This window comes from Dendrobium catenatum, unplaced genomic scaffold (assembly GCF_001605985.2).
Source record: "Dendrobium catenatum unplaced genomic scaffold, ASM160598v2 fragScaff_scaffold_651, whole genome shotgun sequence".
Taxonomy (NCBI): Eukaryota; Viridiplantae; Streptophyta; class Magnoliopsida; order Asparagales; family Orchidaceae; genus Dendrobium; species Dendrobium catenatum.
Window position 1 is genome coordinate 1431757 of NW_021319113.1, and position 22058 is coordinate 1453814.

The following is a 22058-nucleotide window of genomic DNA, read 5'->3' on the forward strand; positions in this document are numbered from 1 at the left end:
TCTGCACTTAAAGCGAATGGTGGAGACCAGGGAGTGATGATGAGCCCGATTAAGGTCCCATGGTTCCATCATCCTCGATCATTATGGTCCCTGATCTACTTAGTAAGAGGAGATAGTCGGCCCAACTTGACAGAAGGATCCTGTTGGCAACCATAGGTTGCTTCATCCAAGGGTACCTTATAGACCTGGGGTGGATATTTATCTAAGGGAACAAATTAAGTCCACCTTAGGTAACAAAGAGTTTTGGGTCATATTGATTATATCCCATCGATTCATGCTCAAGGATTTGAAGTCATTGGGGAGCATACGGGCTATGAATGTAACCATAATATAGTGGTGTTGTTGGACCAAGCCATTAGGTCAGAGGGTTGCAGTCATAATTATTAACCATTAGGAGGCATCTAACTATGTCACGAGTTATTTGCCGAGCCATTTTGCCAAACCATTTATTAGAGGACTAATGCTACATCCTTACTAGCAATAGATGGATTAAGAATGAGTCATATTGATATTCTCGATTGGATATTAACTCTTTATAAGCTAAAATGTATTTTCAAACTTATCTATATATGCAAATTTTTACGGAGAATGAATGGATTTTACTTTAAGTGTTTTGGTGATTTCAATTTTAAATCTTTTAGATTTTTTTATATTTTTTAAAAACTTGAAATTCATGGGAATTTGAGAATTTGTGAAGCATTTGAGATCCCCTCCAATTGATATTTTATATCAACGCGACCATCATTAGGGTGACTTTGAGGTCATTTAAAAATATTTGTATTTTGTAAAAATTTAAGGGCATTTAAAAATATGTGATCCATTTCGTTTGAGATAAATGTTCAATACGACCATCATCGAGGTGACTTATGGATTTTTTTTTTGTTGAACCTAGTCTACTCTGCCAACTTGCTGATAAAGGATCAACTTCTTTATTGGCTTTATGCTTTTATTTGTGAATTTTTTAATTATAGGCATTGAAAATCTAATATAAACATATTAAAATAAATATCTCGATTATCGTTGTGATCGTATATTTATTTGATAGTGCAAGATGCATCGATTCCTATCTACTCACATAATAGGATCGAGCTCAAACTTAAATTTATTATTTAACCTACACACCATTCTTAGACATCATTCGTGTACCCATAACACTCTCATTGGGGCTCATGCATGTATTTAGGAGGAATTTTTGTAATTATCTCTTGAACCTTGTCGACTATGTATAATTACTAATAGGGGATTGGGGTCATAGTAGGCTTTATGCCTTTGTCAATGAATTTGCTTTGTCAGAGGCATTGAAAGCTTAAAATAAATGTATACAATAAATATTTCGTCGACACTGTGGCAGTATATTTGTTTGATAGTTTGAGCCATGTTGATTTTTATCTACTCGCATAGGAGGATGGGTCAATTTAAATTTATCATTTGACCCACACAACATCCTCAGACATCATGTATGTGCTCATAACAAACGCAGAAGCCTATGCGGGCATATAATTTTGCATGCAGTTATATGATTGCCATATATATATACAATGAATATGTATGTTGTATATACATATGTGTATATACATTTGCATGAGTGTTTGCATGTTTACATAATAAGCTCTATATATTGTAATGCACGCTGGAGTGAATTTTAAAATATTTGGCATTGATCACCATGAAATTGATGTCATTTGAGTGTGTGCACCGTTATGTTTGTAAGCTTATAGATGTCTTATGTCTGCTTATATAAGTATTGTAGATCCGGTGGTATGGCATTGTACTAGGATTCATCAACAGCTTTGTGTAGATAGATACTTGCAATCGTCACAAGCTTCTATGCTTGGTTACATGTGGCTTATGCTTTTTACTGCTTGTTTCCACTTGCATCACAAGTAGTATGTTGTGCACGAGATGGATCTACTACGTCGGCATGTAAGAACTTACATTTTCCATTAATCTCTCCCCATATATTGACTATAAGGGTGCTGTTGTATTCAATGTCTCTTTATGTGGTTGTTGCTTATAGGTTTTTTGTATGTGCTACTCATCATCTGCCTCTCCTTGAAGTGGATCAGTGTATTTTATGACCATTGATTGATTATCGATTGCAAGAGTGTCGTAGTATCTATTGTCTGTTGCTGGTTATCATTGTTGTGCATATGGAAAAACTTTCATAATTGCCAACAAGTAATTGTGCTCATCACGTGCTGCATTATAAATGTTTGTAAAAGACTTTGTTGTATTGGTTGTATATTGCTAGCTATCACCCACAAGTGGACTACTACATGAATGAGGAGTCTCCTACAGTGACTCAAAAGAGCTTTTGTTTGCTACATGTCATCCATATTTGCTTGTAAAGGATATGTTCATCATTTGAGTGTCATTTCATGGTTGCTGACTATAAGGGTGCCCTAGCATTTAATGTCCCTTGTTACTACAGCTTATTTGTGCATAAGTGTCTTATATGTATTATAGATATCCTTCCTTTGCCTACAAGTAGTAAGTCGCATAAGCATCTACGTTCACAAGGGGCTTTTATGTTCATTATATGTTAAATCCCTCCACTTGTAAAGCATAGATGTATTAACTTATCACTTATGTGAGGGTCATGCCTCAACCATTATCATCTGTAAGCGACTTATATGGTGTCAAGGACTCCACATACTTGCTTATCATTGATTACGTTGTTCAATGTGCCCGTTTGCAAACTGATGTTGACTAATGGGTGTACGCATTGCTGATATCCTCCACATACATTCATCGACAACTCATTATGCTCATTGCATATTGGTCATTGTTGCTTGTAAGGGTTTTGGCATATTATCTTGCAAATTCATATTTGGGAACTTGTTCACTGCAGGTTCTCTGTTAGCTTTGATAGCACACTATAGCATGCATAATGGACCTAGTAATTTTTTCTATACTATTCTTATAATGAATTATTACATTCATCAGGAGATCTTTACTGAATTATCACATTCATTAGGAGCTTCTTTAATTGGTGCTTTTCATGCTTCACTCATAAGCATATCACTGCAACTCTCTTGAGCACATTAATAAGATCGCTTACACGGTGGAATTGACATCATTGTTTGTCGTCATTTATATCCCAATTGGTATGATCTACATGAATGAGTCAGACTATTCATTAAAGGTTTCATATTATGACTTGCAAGCTTGTAGTTAGTTTTCATTGATTGCAGCTTATAAATGAGCCATGTAGGCGGCCGCAAGCTTTCCATTATATTTAAAAATAGATCATGGTTCACGCCATAATCTCGTTCATTGATATTCACTTGAAAGCTTTGAATCATTGTTTGTGAATAGTTTGTAAACGGAGTTCTTCTCCTATCACAAGTCCTTGCACACTTGCTTATATGATTGATACAAATGTCACAATTGATCATTATCGTCCTTGCATGATTTGCAATATATGTTCATTTCTTTTCTTGCAATTAGATTGTGCATCACTCTTAATTAATGTTAGGGCTTTGTTCATCATATGTTAAAATTGTATTCATCGTAAACCCCATTCTAGTATATTTGCATTTTATTTTTATTTTAATAATCAATGTTGTCATTTAATGCTTATATTTTCATTATGATTGCGCATTTGTTGTCTTAATGTATGGTTCCCTCTGTCATGTTCAAGTTAGAGTCTTATGTTCAGTTGTTAGAGTTTAGGTCCTCTTTTAGTGAAAATTTTAGCAGCCTCTTGGCATCTCCCCTATTTAGGGGAAATCTGAGAGTATGGGCTTTCCCATCATGCCATGAAGAGCATGTATGAAAGGTGTCGGACGACACCATGGTCGTGAATCTTGAACCCCCACCACAATGCGAAGAGCGTGTACGAGTCTTCGAGGTACTTGTTTGAAAAAAAAAGTTGCTTTCTTCGAGGCACTAAGACGCGTACGGGTACTTAAAGTTAGCCTTGTACATGCTACGTGTATGGGTACTTAAAGTTATCCTTGTCACTCTAAAAAGAGCGTGTACAAGGCCTACCAACCTAACCACATGCACCACACCATATTTCCTCCAACAATGCTATGAAGAGCATACATTAAAGGCCCTTGGGCGTGCTTCGAGCACCAAAAGTGGGGTTTTGAGTTAGGAATTATTATACATTCGCAAGGCAACGTCAACGATGGAAATGACACAAAATTTCCCTCTCTTTGCAAGGCGACATCGGCGAGGGAAATAAATGTGATTACTAATGACTACCACACTACTGGCGCTTGTGACTATGACAATCTTACCATCCTATGCAATTGATCTCGACCTCACTTACAACCACGATGACCATGTTGGAACCCTGAAAGCTCCTTTAAGAATGTTGCCCCCTTAAGTCCCACCCTCGTCATTTATCTATCCCTCAAACCAATATTGGTTTAAATTTATAACTAACTAAATAAAAAAAAGGAATTTTTTTACGATCATCCAAACAACTTTAATAAAATAAAATATAATTTACTTCGCACTATATTTGAAATATGTATGTATCATAAATACTTGAATAGTTATGACCCATTAGGTTATTGGAAATCTTCATGCATGTATAACTATTAGATAGTAGATATGGATATATTAAATTTAAGGAACATTATAAGATTTGAAGCCAAAATGTAACAATGAGATCACATACTAAAAAAGGCCAAAGGAAGAACAAACTTTTCAATTGAGGCAAAAGCTCCAAAACCAGGACCTCAAAATAGGCAAAAAAAGCATGCATTGATAAATACTACTCAGTTGAGCTTTCTTTATAATGCCCCATTAAAATAAAGAAATTATGTATGGTACAACAACAACAACATCATCAAGACTTTATTCCACTACGTGGGGTTGGATACATGAATCCTTTTTCTCCATTGTCTCCTATTAAAAATCAAATTCTCATTTAAATCTAATAAAGAAATGTCATTTCTAATATTTTCTAACCAAGTCTTTTTTGGTCTGCCTCTACCTTTCTTAACATAAGTCAAATCTAATATCTCTACTCTCCTAACCAGATCATCGGGAGGCTGCCGTTTTATGTGACCAAACCATCTAAGGCGACTCTCTCTATTCTTATCTTCTACTGGAGCTACTCCAACCTTTTCACGTATGACATATATGCTCATTTTGTATCCTATCTATAAGGGTAAAGCCACTCATCCACCTGAGCATCCTCATCTCTGCCACACTTAACTTAGTATTATGTTTCTCTTTTAATGGCCAACATTCGGCACCATAAAGCATTGCAAGCGTCACCACCATCTTATAGAATTTTCTCTTAAGCTTGAGGGGTACTTTTTTTTATCACACAACAAGCCCGATGCATTCCTCCACTTCAACCATCTAACTTGAATTCTGCTGATAATATCCTTATCAATTTCACCATCACTCTGAACAATAAATCCAAGAAATCTAAAACGTGTACTCTTATTAATGACTTGATCGTCCAAAGTCACAATCCCCTCACTAGGTCTATTACTACTAAAATTACACTCCATATATTCCGTTTTAGATCTACTCAAGTGAAAACCTTTATACTCTAAGTTTGACCTCCATAATTCAAGTTTATCTTCAACTCCCTCTCTAGTCTTAACAACAAGAAGAATATCATTGGCAAAAAGCATACACCAAGGTACATCCTCTTGCAAATGTCTAGTGAGAACATCCATGACTACAGCAAAAAGATATGGGCTTAAGGCTGATCCTTGATGTAACCCAACCAAAATAGCAAAATACTTGGTCAAACCACCTTGTGTTTGAACACAAGTAATAGCTCTTGCATACATATCTTTAATGATTTGAATATAAGCGTTATTAACTCCTTTCTTTTCAAGTACTCTCCATAGCATTTCTCTTGGAACTTTATCATATGTTTTTTCTAAATCAATAAATATCATATGTAAATCTTCCTTATTTTCTCTATATTTCTCCATCAAACCCTTAATAAATGTGTGGCTTCCATAGTCGACCTACCCGGCATGAATCCAAATTGATTTTGAGAAACATTAGTATCACTCCGCAACCTATGCTATATAACTCGCTCCCATAATTTTAAAGTATGACACATTAACTTAATTCCTGTATAATTCGCACAATCTTATGCATCACCTTTATTCTAAAAAAAAAAAAGAAACTATGTATGCTAGAGAGTCGTTAATTGAAGAAGCCACATCTCATAATCTTACAGTACTCTCTAACTATCTCTTCGACACTTCTTCATCTTTAAATGTGACAGAGTTGTTGTATTTTCTTCTCAATCCTTCGCCAACCAAATCTTTTATCTCTCTATCCAAACATAGGTATTGTAGGTAGTCATTTTAATTCTTTTAGATTAAAACCAAGCTTTCATTCAAATTAATTTTATATTTAAATGATAAAATTAGGATAAAATTATAAGTTTATTATATTAATTGATTCGACTTTAGGATAAATTATGTGTTCTAAATTATATTTCTATTAAATAATTGCTTATGACATACAATCATGGTAGAACCAAACTTAGTTTTTAGGGGGGCAATTTTATAAGTAAAAATATAAAGATTTTTTTTTTCATAAATATCTTTACAATCAAAATTTATTCTGGGGATGCTGCCCCTCAACCTCTATTTATTCATATCCTTGATCATTCTACACTTCACAAATATTTTCGGGGTCCAAGGGGATAGCGCCCCCTTGCGAGATTCGACCAATTATCTTTACTATTTATCTTTATATTTAGTTCATCACTCCTTAACAATAACATATACACATAATGTGTTTAATTATATTAGGGCAATTGCCTAAAAGATCATTGCATTTTAAAACTTTTAGGAGAGGCAATTGCCTAAATTTATATACATTGAAAGTGTAAAGCTTCATACTCCAGGTTCTATGACAAATTGAGAACCCAAACAAGTGATATGAAGAATTGTTATTCTCAAAATACATCTCTTACTTTTTAGTTTAGTGATTGAAATACAATCAACACAGCAACAATCATAGCAGATATATTATAAGGAAGACTATAACTCATGATGCAATTGTCATAAAATGAATTATCAGAAAAAATATAAGTTTCATAACAATAATCACACAAACACTTGAATAGAATCACATAATACTATTACTGCAAGGGCCATTTTTTTCACTTAGACAAGCTTATTCTTATAAAGTCAGAACATCAATCTTCTGAATATGATCTTCTCTTATTCACGTAGTTTCATAAAATATAATATCCTCTTAATTTTTACATTAAAGTTTCGTTTGGGACATCTTTCTTACTACTGCTTAAAACAACTTCTTAGTACAAAAGTTTAAACCTTTATACTAAGAAGCTGTTTTAAGAAGCAGTGAAAAAATCGTCCCAAACGAAGACTAAATCAAATAAATGTGTGGACAATTAAAGCCAATGATCCCACAATTTCCTTAATCAAGAATGCCATTGCAAACGCATTATTCATTTCTAAAAAGTGCCATACAAAAAATAGAAGGGGTGCCAGCATGATTATCAAAAGCTGCACATAGCACAATAGACCATTTCATTAATAATAAATTACAAATATATAAGCATTTACAAGGGGAAAAAATTGTCCCATATAAGGGCTGTTCATATCTAAGCCGCATTACAATCCTACGTAGTATTACAATGAAAGAATATGAACGTAGTTGCCTGGAGCCCTTCTATGAAGAATGATACAGCAGTGGGGGATACTGTGCGTTCGGTGTTCTCTTCTGTGTGGCTACTGAGAATATCCCCTTATGGTATATCATTTTCGTTAATATCATCTTTTTCCTTCTGAAAAGAATATAGCTTCCGTTCCAACTGAAAACAATGAAGGAAGGTAGCTTCAAACACAAGTGCAAAACAGATAATAGCTATGAATACGAATGGTAAAGAAGATTTTTTTTTTCTTTATAAATAATTAAATAGACTATATATATATATAAGAGTGCGCCAAATAAAGAGTTCTTAGCTCAAGCACTATACTCCCTAATTCTCAGTGTAAAAATGTCACTAGTTTTGAGTCTAGCCTAGGACACTCTTTAATCTAAATATTCATTGGCATATGTGATACTCTCCATGTATATAACTGGTACTCATCTAAAATTAATATTATGCCCTATTTGAGATATAAATCTGCTTTTTATATAAGAAAAAAGATAAACATAAGTCTTTCACAGCTTGTACATAATTGTAATAATGATGTCTATAAAAAACATTGTTAATTTTTTCTTAATTATTCTTGCTAGTTGAAAAAAAAAGTTTAAATAGATGTTTCATAAGTGTAGCTATGCAAATGTAATTCTAAAGATATCGTATTTTGAAATATTGTAACAGAACAATAGAGACCTAATTTCAACACCAACCTGTGCATTTTTAAATTTAGTTATCTGCAACTCATCAGCAAGATTATCAACCCTGGAAAGATCAGTTGCACAAAAACTTCAAGAAACTAGAAGGTTTTCGGAAGAGTGAAATTTCAAAAATACGGATACTGTACTGTTGCTGCAGCTGAAGAATGTAAGATTGTAGCTCCCGCTCCTTAATGGCCCTTAGAGATGGCTGCAATCCCAACTAATATGAATAAGATAAAGTAATAAAGCAGAAAAATAATTTAATAAATAATAATAAAACCTTTAAGGTGGACGCAATTGATTAAGATTTTTAAGTTATTTAAAAAGTTTTTCAGGTCCATAAAGTCTAAGAAGATGGGAATAGTTACAGTACAAGTGCCCAATTTATAGCCTGAATATTGGATATGGTGGCAATGACTGCTGGTGGTGATCGTCGAAAGTGATAATAAAAAAATACAAGAGAGTTCTTTAGTTCTCTCTGCTCTTAAACCTATCTTTCTGAAGAAAGCGAGACCCTGTTTATAAACTTTTTGAGGCAAACAATTGATAAATTTAGCCGAAATCCAAAACACCATATCATATTGTCCATATTGATCCCCTTGATCATAGAACATTTAAAAAAAAAAATTTGACTACCTTAATGATGTCAGAATCGAGTGATATTAGACTCGTTAGATCATCTCATCGATTTAACTATAAACATGTTATAATTGGAGGTCGCTTGGTCCATTAATTTTTGTTCAGAAATTAACATATATAATTCAAGTGCTTGATTTGAGCTTATTTGGAGTTGGATAAGATCATTTTCAGCTTCAATAGGAACATTTCATTGAGTTCAATTCGACTATAAGTGCAAAATCCGAAATACAGGTAATGAAAAATAGATTTTTTTTTTCTTTTATTTAATATATCTAATATTATCGGTTACTCTAGGTACATCTTAGAAGAAATAGTAATTAATATAAAAATTTATCTGAATAGATGCTTGTATTGGAAGAGATGTTTTGGCGTTTAGTTATAGTGGTGGGTCCCATTCTCCTTTCTTCTGATTCACGCATGTAAGAAGTTAGTGCATTGGGGAGAATTGGGTGAGAGAACTATTGCAATTCACGGCACATTTTAGTGCACCGGGAAGGGAGCAGCACAGTGCAGTGCCTTGCTAGAGAAAGGAACGGCATAGTGTAGGAATTACTGTGGTTGAGAGTTCGGCATAGTGTTCCTGTGGGTTCGACACAGTGTTCTCAGACATTGTAGAAGAGAGTGGCACATTGATGTGAAGGAGGTCGGTAAGCAAACAACGACTTAAGGGATTATGTGAAGATTGAAGCTTTGTGCGGGTATAGCTAAGATCGGTTGGATGTGGAGATAGCAGTGAATTCTGTGAAGTAATAAGCAGAGGAAGGAATAAGAAGAAGAATAAGAAGAGAAATTGAGGAAAGAAGAATAAGAAAGAAAATTCAGAGGAGAAAATCAAGATAAGCAAATTGGTTATATTGCAATGTTATGCTCTTTTTATTAAATTCCAAATGGTAGTACAAACACTTAAATGAGACTTCACCAACGGAAGAAATTATCTGGATATATGCAAAAGGGAGGTTTTGAAGTAATATATTATATTCAATATAAGTTAATATTATGCAAAATTAATTAAGCAATAGATTGTGGAATTTATGGAATGTAAAAGAGATGATTGTAGGTAACTTAAAATTGAAGAAGGGTACGAGGTAGAGGATTTGAGGAATCTGCTCTTCAAGAAGGTTAGTAATACAAATTTAATTTAAAAAATATATACTGTTAGTTTTGTAGCCACATACACTATCATTTAATGAGAATTTAAGGAAAGAGTTAATGATGTTATTAATGCATGTTTACAACCAAGTATTCATGTATGAGCAACCACTTACAAATTTGAGTGAATCAAATTTAGAATAAAGTGTAATATGAATGTTTAAATATTTTTCCAATTGAGAACATTTTGAAAAGAAGTATTATTCTGTAAGTACTATATACCTATGATTTTCATGCAAATAGTATAACAATAATGTTATAACGGAAATTTGCAACCCTACAATATAAGTATGAACTATGAATACGTGAAGTTTATTGAATATCAATTTAGTAAAATTTAGTTATAAAATGATGATGTAAACTTACAATTGCAGGTGGGGCAAAAGGATTCCCATGTATGACACTGCATTATAAGTGGAGCAAAAAAGACCTTTATGTTGTTCAATGATGATAATGTCAGGTTTATCTGGGCTCTATTGAATATTTTGATGAAAGTTTAGTCAAATCTTTAAAATACTAATATTGATATTCATAATAAACTTCAAAGAAAGTAAATGTTAATGCTAATATCAATTTATGTTGTTTTATAAATAATGTCAAGTTTAATTAATTTATGATTTCAATTTTGTGAGTTTTATAATCAATTATGTAATTTAACTGTTATTTAATTTGCATAATTTATTAAACCTCATAGCTCATCAATTATTTTATACTTGTTCTTACAAAAAAAGGAAAAGAAAATTTTCAAACATAATATGTTCAAGTTTATTTTACTTACACAACTCTCCTTGGCCTGTTGGTTGAGAGCTTAGGCTTCCAACCAAAAGGTCCAAGGTTCGAGTCTATGTGTATGCGTTGTGTGTGTGAGTTTGCCTTAATTGGCCTAAATGTCCAAAAAAAAAAAAGTTTATTTTACTTAATGTTTCTTCTGTTTTGCAATGTTTGCAAGTCTACATTTGAGGTATGTAGCCTGCTCAGAATTGTATTCTCTTTGGTTTCTCTTAGTGGCTCTGTAAATAATTATGTTATGAAATTTGGATTAAGTAGATGCTTCCATTTATTATATAAATGAAATTGTAGTTGGATGTTTTTATTCAAGTATGAAATTATGTGAGGGATGATAAAAGATAAAGATTGAATGTTATGCTCATTTATGTGACACTCTATGTTACTGTTAAGGGGTATCATGGGGTGTTATAATAAGTTTGCTGAAATTGGAGTTCAGATAATTCTGAATCAAATTTTGGAAGTTTCCTATTCAAATTTGCATCGAGATCCATGTTGGTACTAAGAATTTTTCAAAGTAATGTCAATATTGTATTTTATATTCTAGTGACACCTCAATTTATAATATGGGACAATATTTATAATCAAGAAAATATTTACGCTTGGAAATTGATGCTCCTATGCTAAAGTTTTTATGCAGAATAATAATATGATTTATGGAATTACAATAACAATCTATTTAGAATAAAATATTATTATAGTTTGTTTTTTCATATTCCCAATATAGATCAAATATTACGGGAGATGTTTTAAAATGCAGAGATATAAGACGAATTGTATCACTTGTTAGATAGGGGTGTAAGCATAGAGAAAACGGAATATTAATACCCATAAATTTGATCTATTTTTAAATTTCATAAATATTAAAAACAATTCCAGGAAAAAAATTAAATTTCATGAGGATATAAATCAGATTTGAATTTTAAAGCCAAATTGTCACAAACCTATTAAATCATATAAAAAAATGTTAGTAAGATGCATTCCTTAACTCCTCATTCCTCATGCTTTTCATCCTTGTCTTCTTCAATTGATGTGTGACTAGAATAAAAAAAAATCACATAAGTTGAATTATTACTTAAATATAAATGCTATTCAATAATTGACTAAAATTAAAATAATTTAATGACTTCAGCATTAATTTAGATTAATTTATACCACGGGTATACGTTTGCTAAATGGGAGCAAAAGTTGTGGGACATGTAATCATATAAAGTCAAATGCACATCATGATTGTTTAATAAAATTTTAAGTTCGCCGCACCTTGAGGCATACCACAGGGGCCGCAAAAATGTTCAAGATCATTCCAATAGCCTAAAAATTATTCCCTCAAGTTTATTATGTATTTTGAGATAACATTTATGGGGGAACTATGCTACAAGTCATTATACACTTTATAATTGACTCAATATGTGGTGGAATTTTGTTCTCTCGGGATTATTTTGAACTAGATGTAGGTTGTCTTTTAACCATGACAAATTACAGCAAAGTCATAGTGATAATCAGCATCATTTCAAAATGACCAAGAGCTACTGTTATATGTGTTATATATAATATTGGATATACATTAAGTACTTAGTCTTCCAAAAAAAAAGTACTTAGCCTTCCAAAATTTCATGTGCGCAAATAGACTACAACTAGATACAATGCTTTATATTGGCGAAAACTCAGCATTATTCCAAGATAACCAAATGCTTATATTTTATATCGTACTCATTAAGTACCTAGCCCGAATTGCTCCCAAATTTGCCAATGCATGAAAAAGATCTAACAACATCACCAACTATGCGTCAAATTATTTTGGGAGTTATCATATCTTAAAGAAAGATGGTGAGATCTTAGGAAGCCATCTCTAGTCAAATCCTATGGATTGGATTGACTGTGATAGCCACTAATTTCTTTTGTTGTTGAAGCTATTTGTTGACCCGTAACCAGTAAAATAAAAAATAAAAATCAAATCACTTACCTGCTCGCACGTCGTGGCCATCCCGCGCACGATCGACGTCGTTTCATCGCACGACGACCTCGCGTCGTTAAATGGCCAAAGGAATGAGGCCTTCGGCCTCTTCCTCTCGCTCACGCTCCCTCTCTCGCTCTCGATCTCCCTTCGCGCGCTTCTCTTGCTGCTGTCCGACCCCACTCCTCCTTGTCTGATCGGAAGTTATGACACATTTGATCGAAAGCAACAATGAGAGCTCCGTTGGCTACGAAGGTAACTTTCTCCCTTTCACGAAGCCTCTCGGCTCCTCCGCGGCCGACCTCGCTGCTCCGACGACTTTCTCTACCTGCTGGATCGGAAGTTACGACATTAGGATCGGAAGCAACAACGTGTGCGAAGATAAATTTCTTCCATTCGCACGCTTCTCCGGCTCCTTTCGACTGTTCGACGTCGCTCCAACAGCGACTTTCCCTTCCTACGGATCAGAAGTTACAACGCTTTGATCGGAAGCAAGAACCGGAGCTCACTCGCTGTGAAGATAACTTTCTTCCTTTGCGTGCTTCTTCCTTCGACGCAGTTCCCCTCCCGTTGGATCGGAAATTGAGACATTTTGATCGAAAGCGGCAACGAGAGCCGCTCACTGTGAGGACGACTTTCCCTTCATGCCGGATTGAAAGTTACGGCATTTTGATCGGGAGCCAGAGCAAGAGCTCGCCGTTGACGAAGGTAACTTCATCCCTTTCGTGCGCTACTCCGGCCAAATCCCGTAATTCCGCCGGGCCGAGGTGTTTAGAATTTTTTTCCTCGAGCGGACACCGCCAGCCCACCGATCTCCAATGTATAAATTTCTTACTTAAATCCTCCCCTCAATGTGCTTGATGCACTGGTGGACCTCCTATACGCGCTCTTGTAGCACGATGGGGGGAAATCCAATGCAACAAGTGCGACGAGGCGGGTAAGCCCTATACACGCTCTTGTAGCATGGTGGGGACTGTCCTCGACATCGACAACGCCGCCGACACTGCTACGCAAAGGTATGATGTTCCAAATCCCATTCTTGGCGTTTGCGGCAGACCGGGGAACCACCTATACGGGCTGTTGTAGCATGGTAGGAGGGAGCCCGGTGCGATGCATACGACGAGTTGGGTATGCCCTATACATGCTCTTGTAGCGTGGTGGGGAGAGTCACTGGTGTTCTCGTACGGGTACTGCTGAAGGCCTCATACACGGTCTTGTAGCGTGGTGGGATGAAAAGATGTACGGCCGCGGTGTCTAAAAACACCTACCTTACACGCTCGAGTAGCGTGGTGGGAAGGCCCAGCTCCCCTACTTTCCCCAAAATAGGGAATATGCCAGGGTGCTGCCGAAATTTTCACTGAAGTACACAAGACTTGAACAATTCGAATACATCATTTGAGAACCAATATGAAGGACAACAGAGGACTTTTATTTGAACAAAAATACACAAAACTTGAACTAAAACGTGCAGAGGACTTGTACAAACAATAGGGGACTTGTACTTGAACTGAAAGCATAGAACTTGGACTCAAATGAATTGTTGACTTGTGAACCTAAACCTGAACAAAATTTAAATGATTTTTAAAGGTCAAAATCAAACGAAATAAAATCAAATTGAAGCCAAATTCAAATCAATTCAAATATGAAATTGAACTTGCAAGGACTTCAGAAGACCCTGAACGAGCACTTGAACATGCATTTTGAACTCAAAACCGGGTTGAATACAAGAATCTGTAAACTTGAACACTGGGACTTGATCCGAATCAAGTATAGTGGATTGAACTCGGATGGAACTTGCAAAAATCAGATTTGGATTTGCAGACCAAAATTGGATCTAACCTCAACAAGAATCAATAAATTCTAATTTAAATCAAATGTTGAGCATCAATAGACAAACGAAAGAGTTATGGTGGACATGATGTAGATATAATAGACTCCTACGATGATACCTGTGAGATCAAATGCACCGTACTTGCAATGAAGATATGGTTGCATAATGCATACATGTGTCTTACATGCGCTATTGATATCTCCAACACAATCGATGTTGCCTGTTGATTGAAGAAGGCAAAACTGTCAATTGATGGCGGAAGATCCATCCCTGCAAACAAGTACAATCAGCAAAACCCATCTGAGATTGGTAAAAGGTGGATATGAAATAGGAACAATAGGTCTTCTACGAACACTTCCAGGAAGTCATAGTGAATATAGTAGGCCATTCCTACAAATGCATACGAATACTTTTGGATAACAACAGTGTGTTGCAAGTACAATTAATCATTGTAGACACAAGTACGAATCCCTGCAAATGAATACTTGTGGATAACAACAGTGTATTGTAAGTACAATGAACCACTGTGGGCACAAGTACAGACATCACCTATGACAACGGTGGTTAAGATATCCAAGTACGTCGGGTACAAGGGTGTTTTGATGTACGAAAGAGGACACCTCCTAACATAATGGAAGAATGTTTGTACAAATTAGAACTAAACTTCTTGGTGTTCCAAAGTTTCTTCTTAGTTCTATATGTAAGAAGAAAACAGTTCTGATGTCCACAAACACCAGAAATAATAAGTCTACTATATTGATGATCATGAAAAGAGTCTCTTTCAAGGCAGCAGCCACGGATTTCAAGAAGAACTTCCCCGGTGAATGAGAAAGGGGGAGTCAATATTAAGACCAAACAACGCCACCGGATCTGCAACACTTATGTAAGCAGACAGAAGGCGTATACAATCTACAATGCAATGCCACCGGATCTGCAACACTTATGCAAGCAGACATAAGGCGTCTATAATCTACAATGCACCGCCACCGGATCTCCAACATTCGTACAAGCAGATAGAAGGCGTCTACAAACTATAATGTTACGCCACCGGATCTGCAACACTCGTGCAAGCAGACAGAAGGCGTCCACAATCTATAATGTCACGCCACCAGATCTGCAACATTGGTACAAGCAGACAGAAGGCGTGTATAAGCACTTCAAGGAAATGCTGTGCATTCAAATGACATATACAAACACAACTACAAATATTTCAAAATACTCCTACACGTGCACCGTAGTTTGTATACACATAGGTACACAAGGGGTAATACAATCTCAACCCGCATAGGCCCTGGCGAGCATGTTATTGGTATATACGTGACGTCTAGAGATACTGCGGGTCAACAAGTGAATTCAAGTTCGAACTCGATCCTCCTATACAGATCAATAGGAGTCGACAGGGTTCGAACCTTTAAAAATACACAGTTGTGGTGACATGTGTATTTATTTTAATACATTCATATTAGGCCTTCAAGGTCTAAAATCAAAAGAATTCACTAAATAAAAGGCACGAAGCCTACGAAACCCGATCCACCTAAGCATGTAAATAGGAGTAGACAAGGTTCAAATTATTGGATAAATATGCGGTCACGAAGTCGACCGGAATATTTATCTTATACATTCATATTAGGCCTTAAAGGCCTTCAACAAAGAAAATTCATGAACAAAAGGCACAAAGCCTACGAGGAACCCGATCCTCGATCAACAGTCCGGTCGAGTTGACAGGGTTCAATCAACATAGAGAAATGACCCCGAACACCCTGATGATGGCCGCGTTGATTGAAGATCTCAACCGGAGGGGTTAATTTCAGGCATTTTTAAATGCCTCCCAAAAGTTCAAAATCCAAAATTTCCAAATTCCATCACAAATTCCAAAATATTTAAAATTGAAATAATCCATTCAAGCACTTAAAGCAAAATTCATCCACCCTCCACAACAGTTTACCAGGGTGAACAAATCAAAATTTATTTCAGCTCACAAAGAGCCAAATGCCTAGTCGAAAATATCACTATGATCCATTCTCAATCAATCTCCTGCCAATAAGGATGTGGTACGCGTCCTCTAACCGGCGGTTTTGCCGCCAAATGGCACCGCAAGATAAACGGTTATGACCCGGGGCCCTCTGAACTGAGTGGTTTTGCCGCCAAATAGCACCACGAAATACCAGTTATGGCCAGAGCCGATACGCTCCTTAGTGGCATCAAATCCTTAAGATATGAATCAATAGGATATGATCGATAGGGCACAAAGCCCTCTGTTAGCTAAGGTTGATTCAAATTTGTCCCCTTAGACAAACATTTACCCCAGGTCTACAAGGTACCCTTGGACGAAGTAACCCATGGCTGCTGACAAGGATCCTTCTGTCAGGTTGGGTCGACTACCTCCTCTAAGTAGGCCAGGGACCACAATGGCCCGGGACGACGGAACCATGGGATCTTGATCGAGTCTATCATCCATTCCCCCACCATTCGCTTTAAGTGCAAGGTAGTGAAATTTTTTTATTTTAAATATCAAATCTACCCAAATTTTCAAACTTCCAAACATTTTCATATACCAATGTCTATTGCTGCTACTATATGCCAGATATACGTCTCTACGTATCTAATCGACGACTAGCCTTAATCGAAAGTTCTCTCTCGTCACCGGGAGGGGTAATTAACTATAGGGGCTTGCGACTATAGGAAACCATAACTCAGATTATAAAGTCCTCGCAAAATGAGGGTGAAATCTCTGGGTAGTGTCTTATCTATAATCCATCTGCCTTCCAAAATTTACCCCGGAACTTATTTGTTAAAACTCCCTCGCTGAAAAATAAAAAGCACATCAATCAGCGCAGCAACGAGGCTGGGGCCGAATTTTCGGAGCCCACACTATTGTTGAAAAGACCATCACAATTTCTCACCAGAATCCTAAGAATCAACATTAAGGGCATTATTTTCTCGCAAAGGACAAAATATTAAAGCTACCATTAGATTTACCACTCAAACTAGATTATGGCAGCACATGATTTTTTTGAGAGAAAAAATTGTCTCCAATGAAAAAAAAGTCTCTATGCTTAACTTATTTTCTTCTTCCTTTGAGATCCCTCGCCTTCCTCCCTCCTACTAGATTTTCTTTGATTTTCACGGTTTTGATAGAATAAGAAAATATTTTCCCTATTCTTTAACATAAAAGTGAATACGAGTGCAACACATGGTTCATAGCCTAATATTTCGACGGCATGGGATCATAGAATGTTATGTGGTACGTATTATGATGTAGGCAAGGGGGGGGGGGGGCTCAAAACAAGTTGGATTTTATTTTTGGTGAGCCTTAATTTTCCCTTTTAAATTCAGCTCATAAATGCTTAATCTCTACTCTTTCAGCTCATAAATCTGAAATTAATTGAGGATTTATTTGGTGCATTTTCCCTAGCTTTTGGCCCTTTGATTTCTTCCATGTAATTCAATTTCTTAGTTGGTTGTCTTTTCGTTTTCCCCCTCTTGGCTGTTTTCCCGTGAGTCTCTTCCCCTTCCCCTTGTCTTTTCGGTTTTTGCTGTCCATTGCTGTCACGTGGTCCTCGTTTTCCCTCCTCCTGGTTGTTTCCCATGAATTGCCTCCCTGTTTTCTGTGTTGGCTCCTTGGGTCCCTTTCTGGCTGGGCTACCCGTGGCTGTTCATTGGGTTATCCTTGGCTTGACTCCCTGTTTTCTGTGCAGAAATTACAGCTGCTGTTATGAGTCTTTTGGCCTTCCATTTACTTGAATTTAATGGGCTTAATGGGAGATATTTGTGCTGTTTGGCTGCCCTTTTTGTGCCTATAAATAGAGATGTTTGTGGCTGTTTTAAAGAGGATGATATGTGAGTAATTTTTGGAAGAAAACCTGTGGGTTTTGTTTGATAGCTTGCGAGCTATGTATCCCCTTCTCCTTCTAGGATAACTTGCGAGTTATGCCTTCTTCGTCTCAGCTTCTAATCCCTTTCTTCTCTCCGCAAGATCGACGCCATCAGTATCTTTCTTCTCAATCCAAGAGAGCAACTTTAGGTGTATTTTTATGTTTGTGTTTGTATCAAAGTTTGTAAGTGCATGTTTTGTTGTAAGTGTCTTTATATGATATAAAAAGTGTCTTTTTTAGTATTTTCTGTATCTTCTAGTTTCTATGAAGAGTTTTATTTGCTCGCAAAAATTTGGGAAGGCTGCTTGCATCATATTGTCTAGCCAAATCTAATAAACATGCAATAACATTTTATCATTCTCAACATGTTTTCCAAAATTTCATTGCAAAGTAGGAAATTGGTGAAAGTAATAAAGTCAAAGGCATTTATTATCTCACAAATTTTACTATTCACTCTATGCACCCTTAGGAGTTTCACTCATGTTCCCTTTATTTCAAAATATGAATGTAAAGCTTGTGGATACAGCAAATACCATGTCTCCTTTCCTATTTCTACAATCTCCCATATTAGTGCTCCTTTGAGCTTAGTTCATTCAGATATCTTGGGATCAAATTCTCTATCTACTTTTTCAGGTTTTTATTATTTTGTTTCTTTAATTCATATCACACCAGCTTCATCGTGCATATTTTTTGAAGTGTCAGTAAGAAGTTTTCTCATCAAGCTTTTTCCTCAAGAAATAGAGGTAAGGGCTTATTTGGAACCATTTTTTTATTTTTGCTTTTTTTTTTTAATGTATGATTTGTGTTTTTACATATTTTTTATTCTTTTAAACAAATCGAGTTATTTAGAAAATAATTGAAAATTATTTTTGGAATTTTCTAGGTATTTTCTTTTTTTTTAAAATGAAAACCATCTTGGCCAGCCATCCGCCATCGCCACCATTGGTCTTTGGCTATTGCTATCACCGCCACCAATACCACTAATTGCCATAGCCACCAGCACCCATCACCTCCACTGGCCATTGCCAATTATTGATCACAACCACCTACCACCGCCACCCCATGACCTTGTTACATAAATCAACATGCAATATTCAACAAAAACAAAAACTTGCCTCACAAATTAACTTATGTGATATTCAGTAAAATAAAAATAGCACGTTTAAGATATCAAATATATTTTTATTTTAAATCAAAATATAAACAAAATGAAACAAGAACTAAAGTCAACAAGTGATCCTAAACAACCCCTAAACTTTCCACTCAAATTAAAGCCCTCCATATGGATAATGCTCTTTAATATATACAACTCTATTTCACCCTTTTTATTCTAACAATGGTACTATACATCAATCATCATGTCCTTATACATCAAATTAAAACGATCTGATTGAATAGAAGAGATAAAAACTCATTGATATGTTAGTACTTAGTACCATAATGTTTTGCAAAGAATGCTTCACAACAATTTTAGGGTGATGTTATCCTCAAAGGCCCTTAATTAATCATATGCAGTCATCCATTATAGCTTATGCTCCTTTATTTTCAATTCTTGATAAACAAAACTCTATTTTTTGTCATAGAGTCCTTGGCTATGTTTGTATTGTCCACTATTTTCATTCAAAATGTGATCAACTCACCCCTCATGTCAATAAGTATATATTTTTAGATTATTTTCATACTTGTAAAAGTTACTTGTGTTACCCAAGGTGAAGAGAGAGAAGGGCTGGTTGTAGAGATGGGGCCCACGACTTAATTAAACTTTCTTTGGAAGGGAAAATTTGAATTAGGGACTGTTTAGGGATTTTGTATTTGTCCTCTTTGTTTTAATTAGTTCATTTGCAAGAATTAGGGTTTTCATATGGAGTTGAAATTCAAATTTGAGATCTAGGGTTTGTTCCTTTGGGCTCTAGGATTGGCTAGAGATTTGGAGAGTTATTTCTTCCTCTCGAATTGAAGAAACTTGTATCGTCTATTGTTTTCCTTTTTCGTGGATTGAATAGAAGAAGTTTGTTTGTATTTTTCTCTCCAATTTCCTGAAAATTCTACATCATAGTGCTGATTTCTCTCTAAAATCAGTAGTTTTCGTGCTGTTTTTCACCAATCACTGGTAGGTTTGCTTTTGAACTCAAGTATTTCCCTTAGGGTTAATTGCGAACTCAAGTATTTCCTATCACCTTGTTGTGCATGTTGATGGCATTCTTCTTATTAGAAATGATGTTTCCAATGTTAATAATATAAAGCATTATTTCATAAGATATTTTCCACTAAATATCTAGGGGTTTAAAAACTTTCCTGGCATCAAGCTTGTCTATAGCAACAAAGGTGTTTCACTTTCTCTTTCAAAAGAAATACATTACAGGCATTCTTGAAGAAATTAATATTCTTAGGTGCAACCTACTGACTCTCTCAAGGATATACTGTAAGCATTCGAGAATGATCAGAACTTCATTGAATCTTCTCGCTATCAAAGTCTGGTTAGCAAGCTTATCTATCTAATTATAGCTCAACCTAATGTATCATTTGGTGTTGGTATGATCAATTAGTACATGAAAAACTCAAAGAAGAAACAAATGGATGAAGCCCTAAGAATTTTAAGTTATATCAATAACTTTCAAGGGAAAATTCAATTTTATCAAAAATATAATAACTTAAGGATTAAAAGCTTGCTTATTATGATGGTGACTAACTGGATTTATTAAGGATCTTAAATGAATCTTTATAGGTGAAAATCTCATGTTTTGGAGATGTAAGAAGAAGACTATTGTAGCTAAATCTATCGTAAAAGTTGAATACAAAACTATGGCTCATTCTTCTTACATAATAATGTGGATTGAAACATAGCCATAGATCATTCTTCTTAAAAATAATGTGGATCAAAACTCTAGTGAAAGAATTTTCTTCCCTCTTATAGTTTATGACATTTAACAGTGATAATTAAGTAGCTATTTAAATTCTAAGCAACTCGATCTTATATGAAAGAATCGAACATATTGAAATGTTTCACTTCATCAAAGATACAGTTCTCCAAAAAAAGATCACTTCACACATCTCCATTGAAGATGATATATTTGTCAAGGCTCTAGGTGATGTAGAACGAACATGCGAAGGAGCTTCTCAAGAAAATTAAAAGTGAACGACAACGTAATTTCAATTAATATCTTATTGAGATAGCAAGAAAATCATTAAAGAAATCGTGTTATCAACTAGCCTAGGCGAAGAAGTATGTAGATTAGCCAAAACTTTCAGACAACCAAAAATAGTAGCAACACTAAAAGCTATTACAACAATCCGTCATTTAATAACGAGAAGTTCACCTTGGGGAAATACTCACTCAACTAGACTAGGCTTTGCGGGAGAAGAATTTCAGCACACCAAACGATGCCACGAGGAAGGTTGCGATGCCAAGGGTCTTGAGCCACGGAGAGGTCGACGATGACGCGGAGGGCGTGAATGCTTGACTTTCGAGACTCCAAGTGTGCTTTGCAAATTTCCGGTCGTAGATGCT

The 22058-nt window shown here is 35.5% G+C and overlaps 1 protein-coding gene across 32 annotated transcripts in view; it reads right to left on the minus strand.

Annotated features, from left to right (window-relative positions):
• Window positions 1-7465: 7465 nt before the first annotated feature.
• LOC110115246 (STE20/SPS1-related proline-alanine-rich protein kinase) overlaps window positions 7466-22058 on the minus strand; it is a 54915-nt gene continuing 40322 nt past the window's right edge. For 30 of the 32 annotated variants that reach the window (XM_028695537.1, XM_020848432.2, XM_020848426.2 and 27 more), the window contains 3 exons: window positions 8463-8536; window positions 8329-8380; window positions 7466-7783 (listed from right to left, as the gene is read on the minus strand). In XM_028695537.1, the coding sequence (XP_028551370.1) occupies window positions 7718-7783; window positions 8329-8380; window positions 8463-8536 (192 nt within the window). In that variant the 3' untranslated portion in view covers window positions 7466-7717. Of the gene's footprint in view, window positions 7784-8322; window positions 8381-8462; window positions 8537-11834; window positions 11929-22058 lie in introns of those variants that run through there. The other 2 variants (XM_028695536.1, XR_003701000.1) reach the window with 2 other exon arrangements.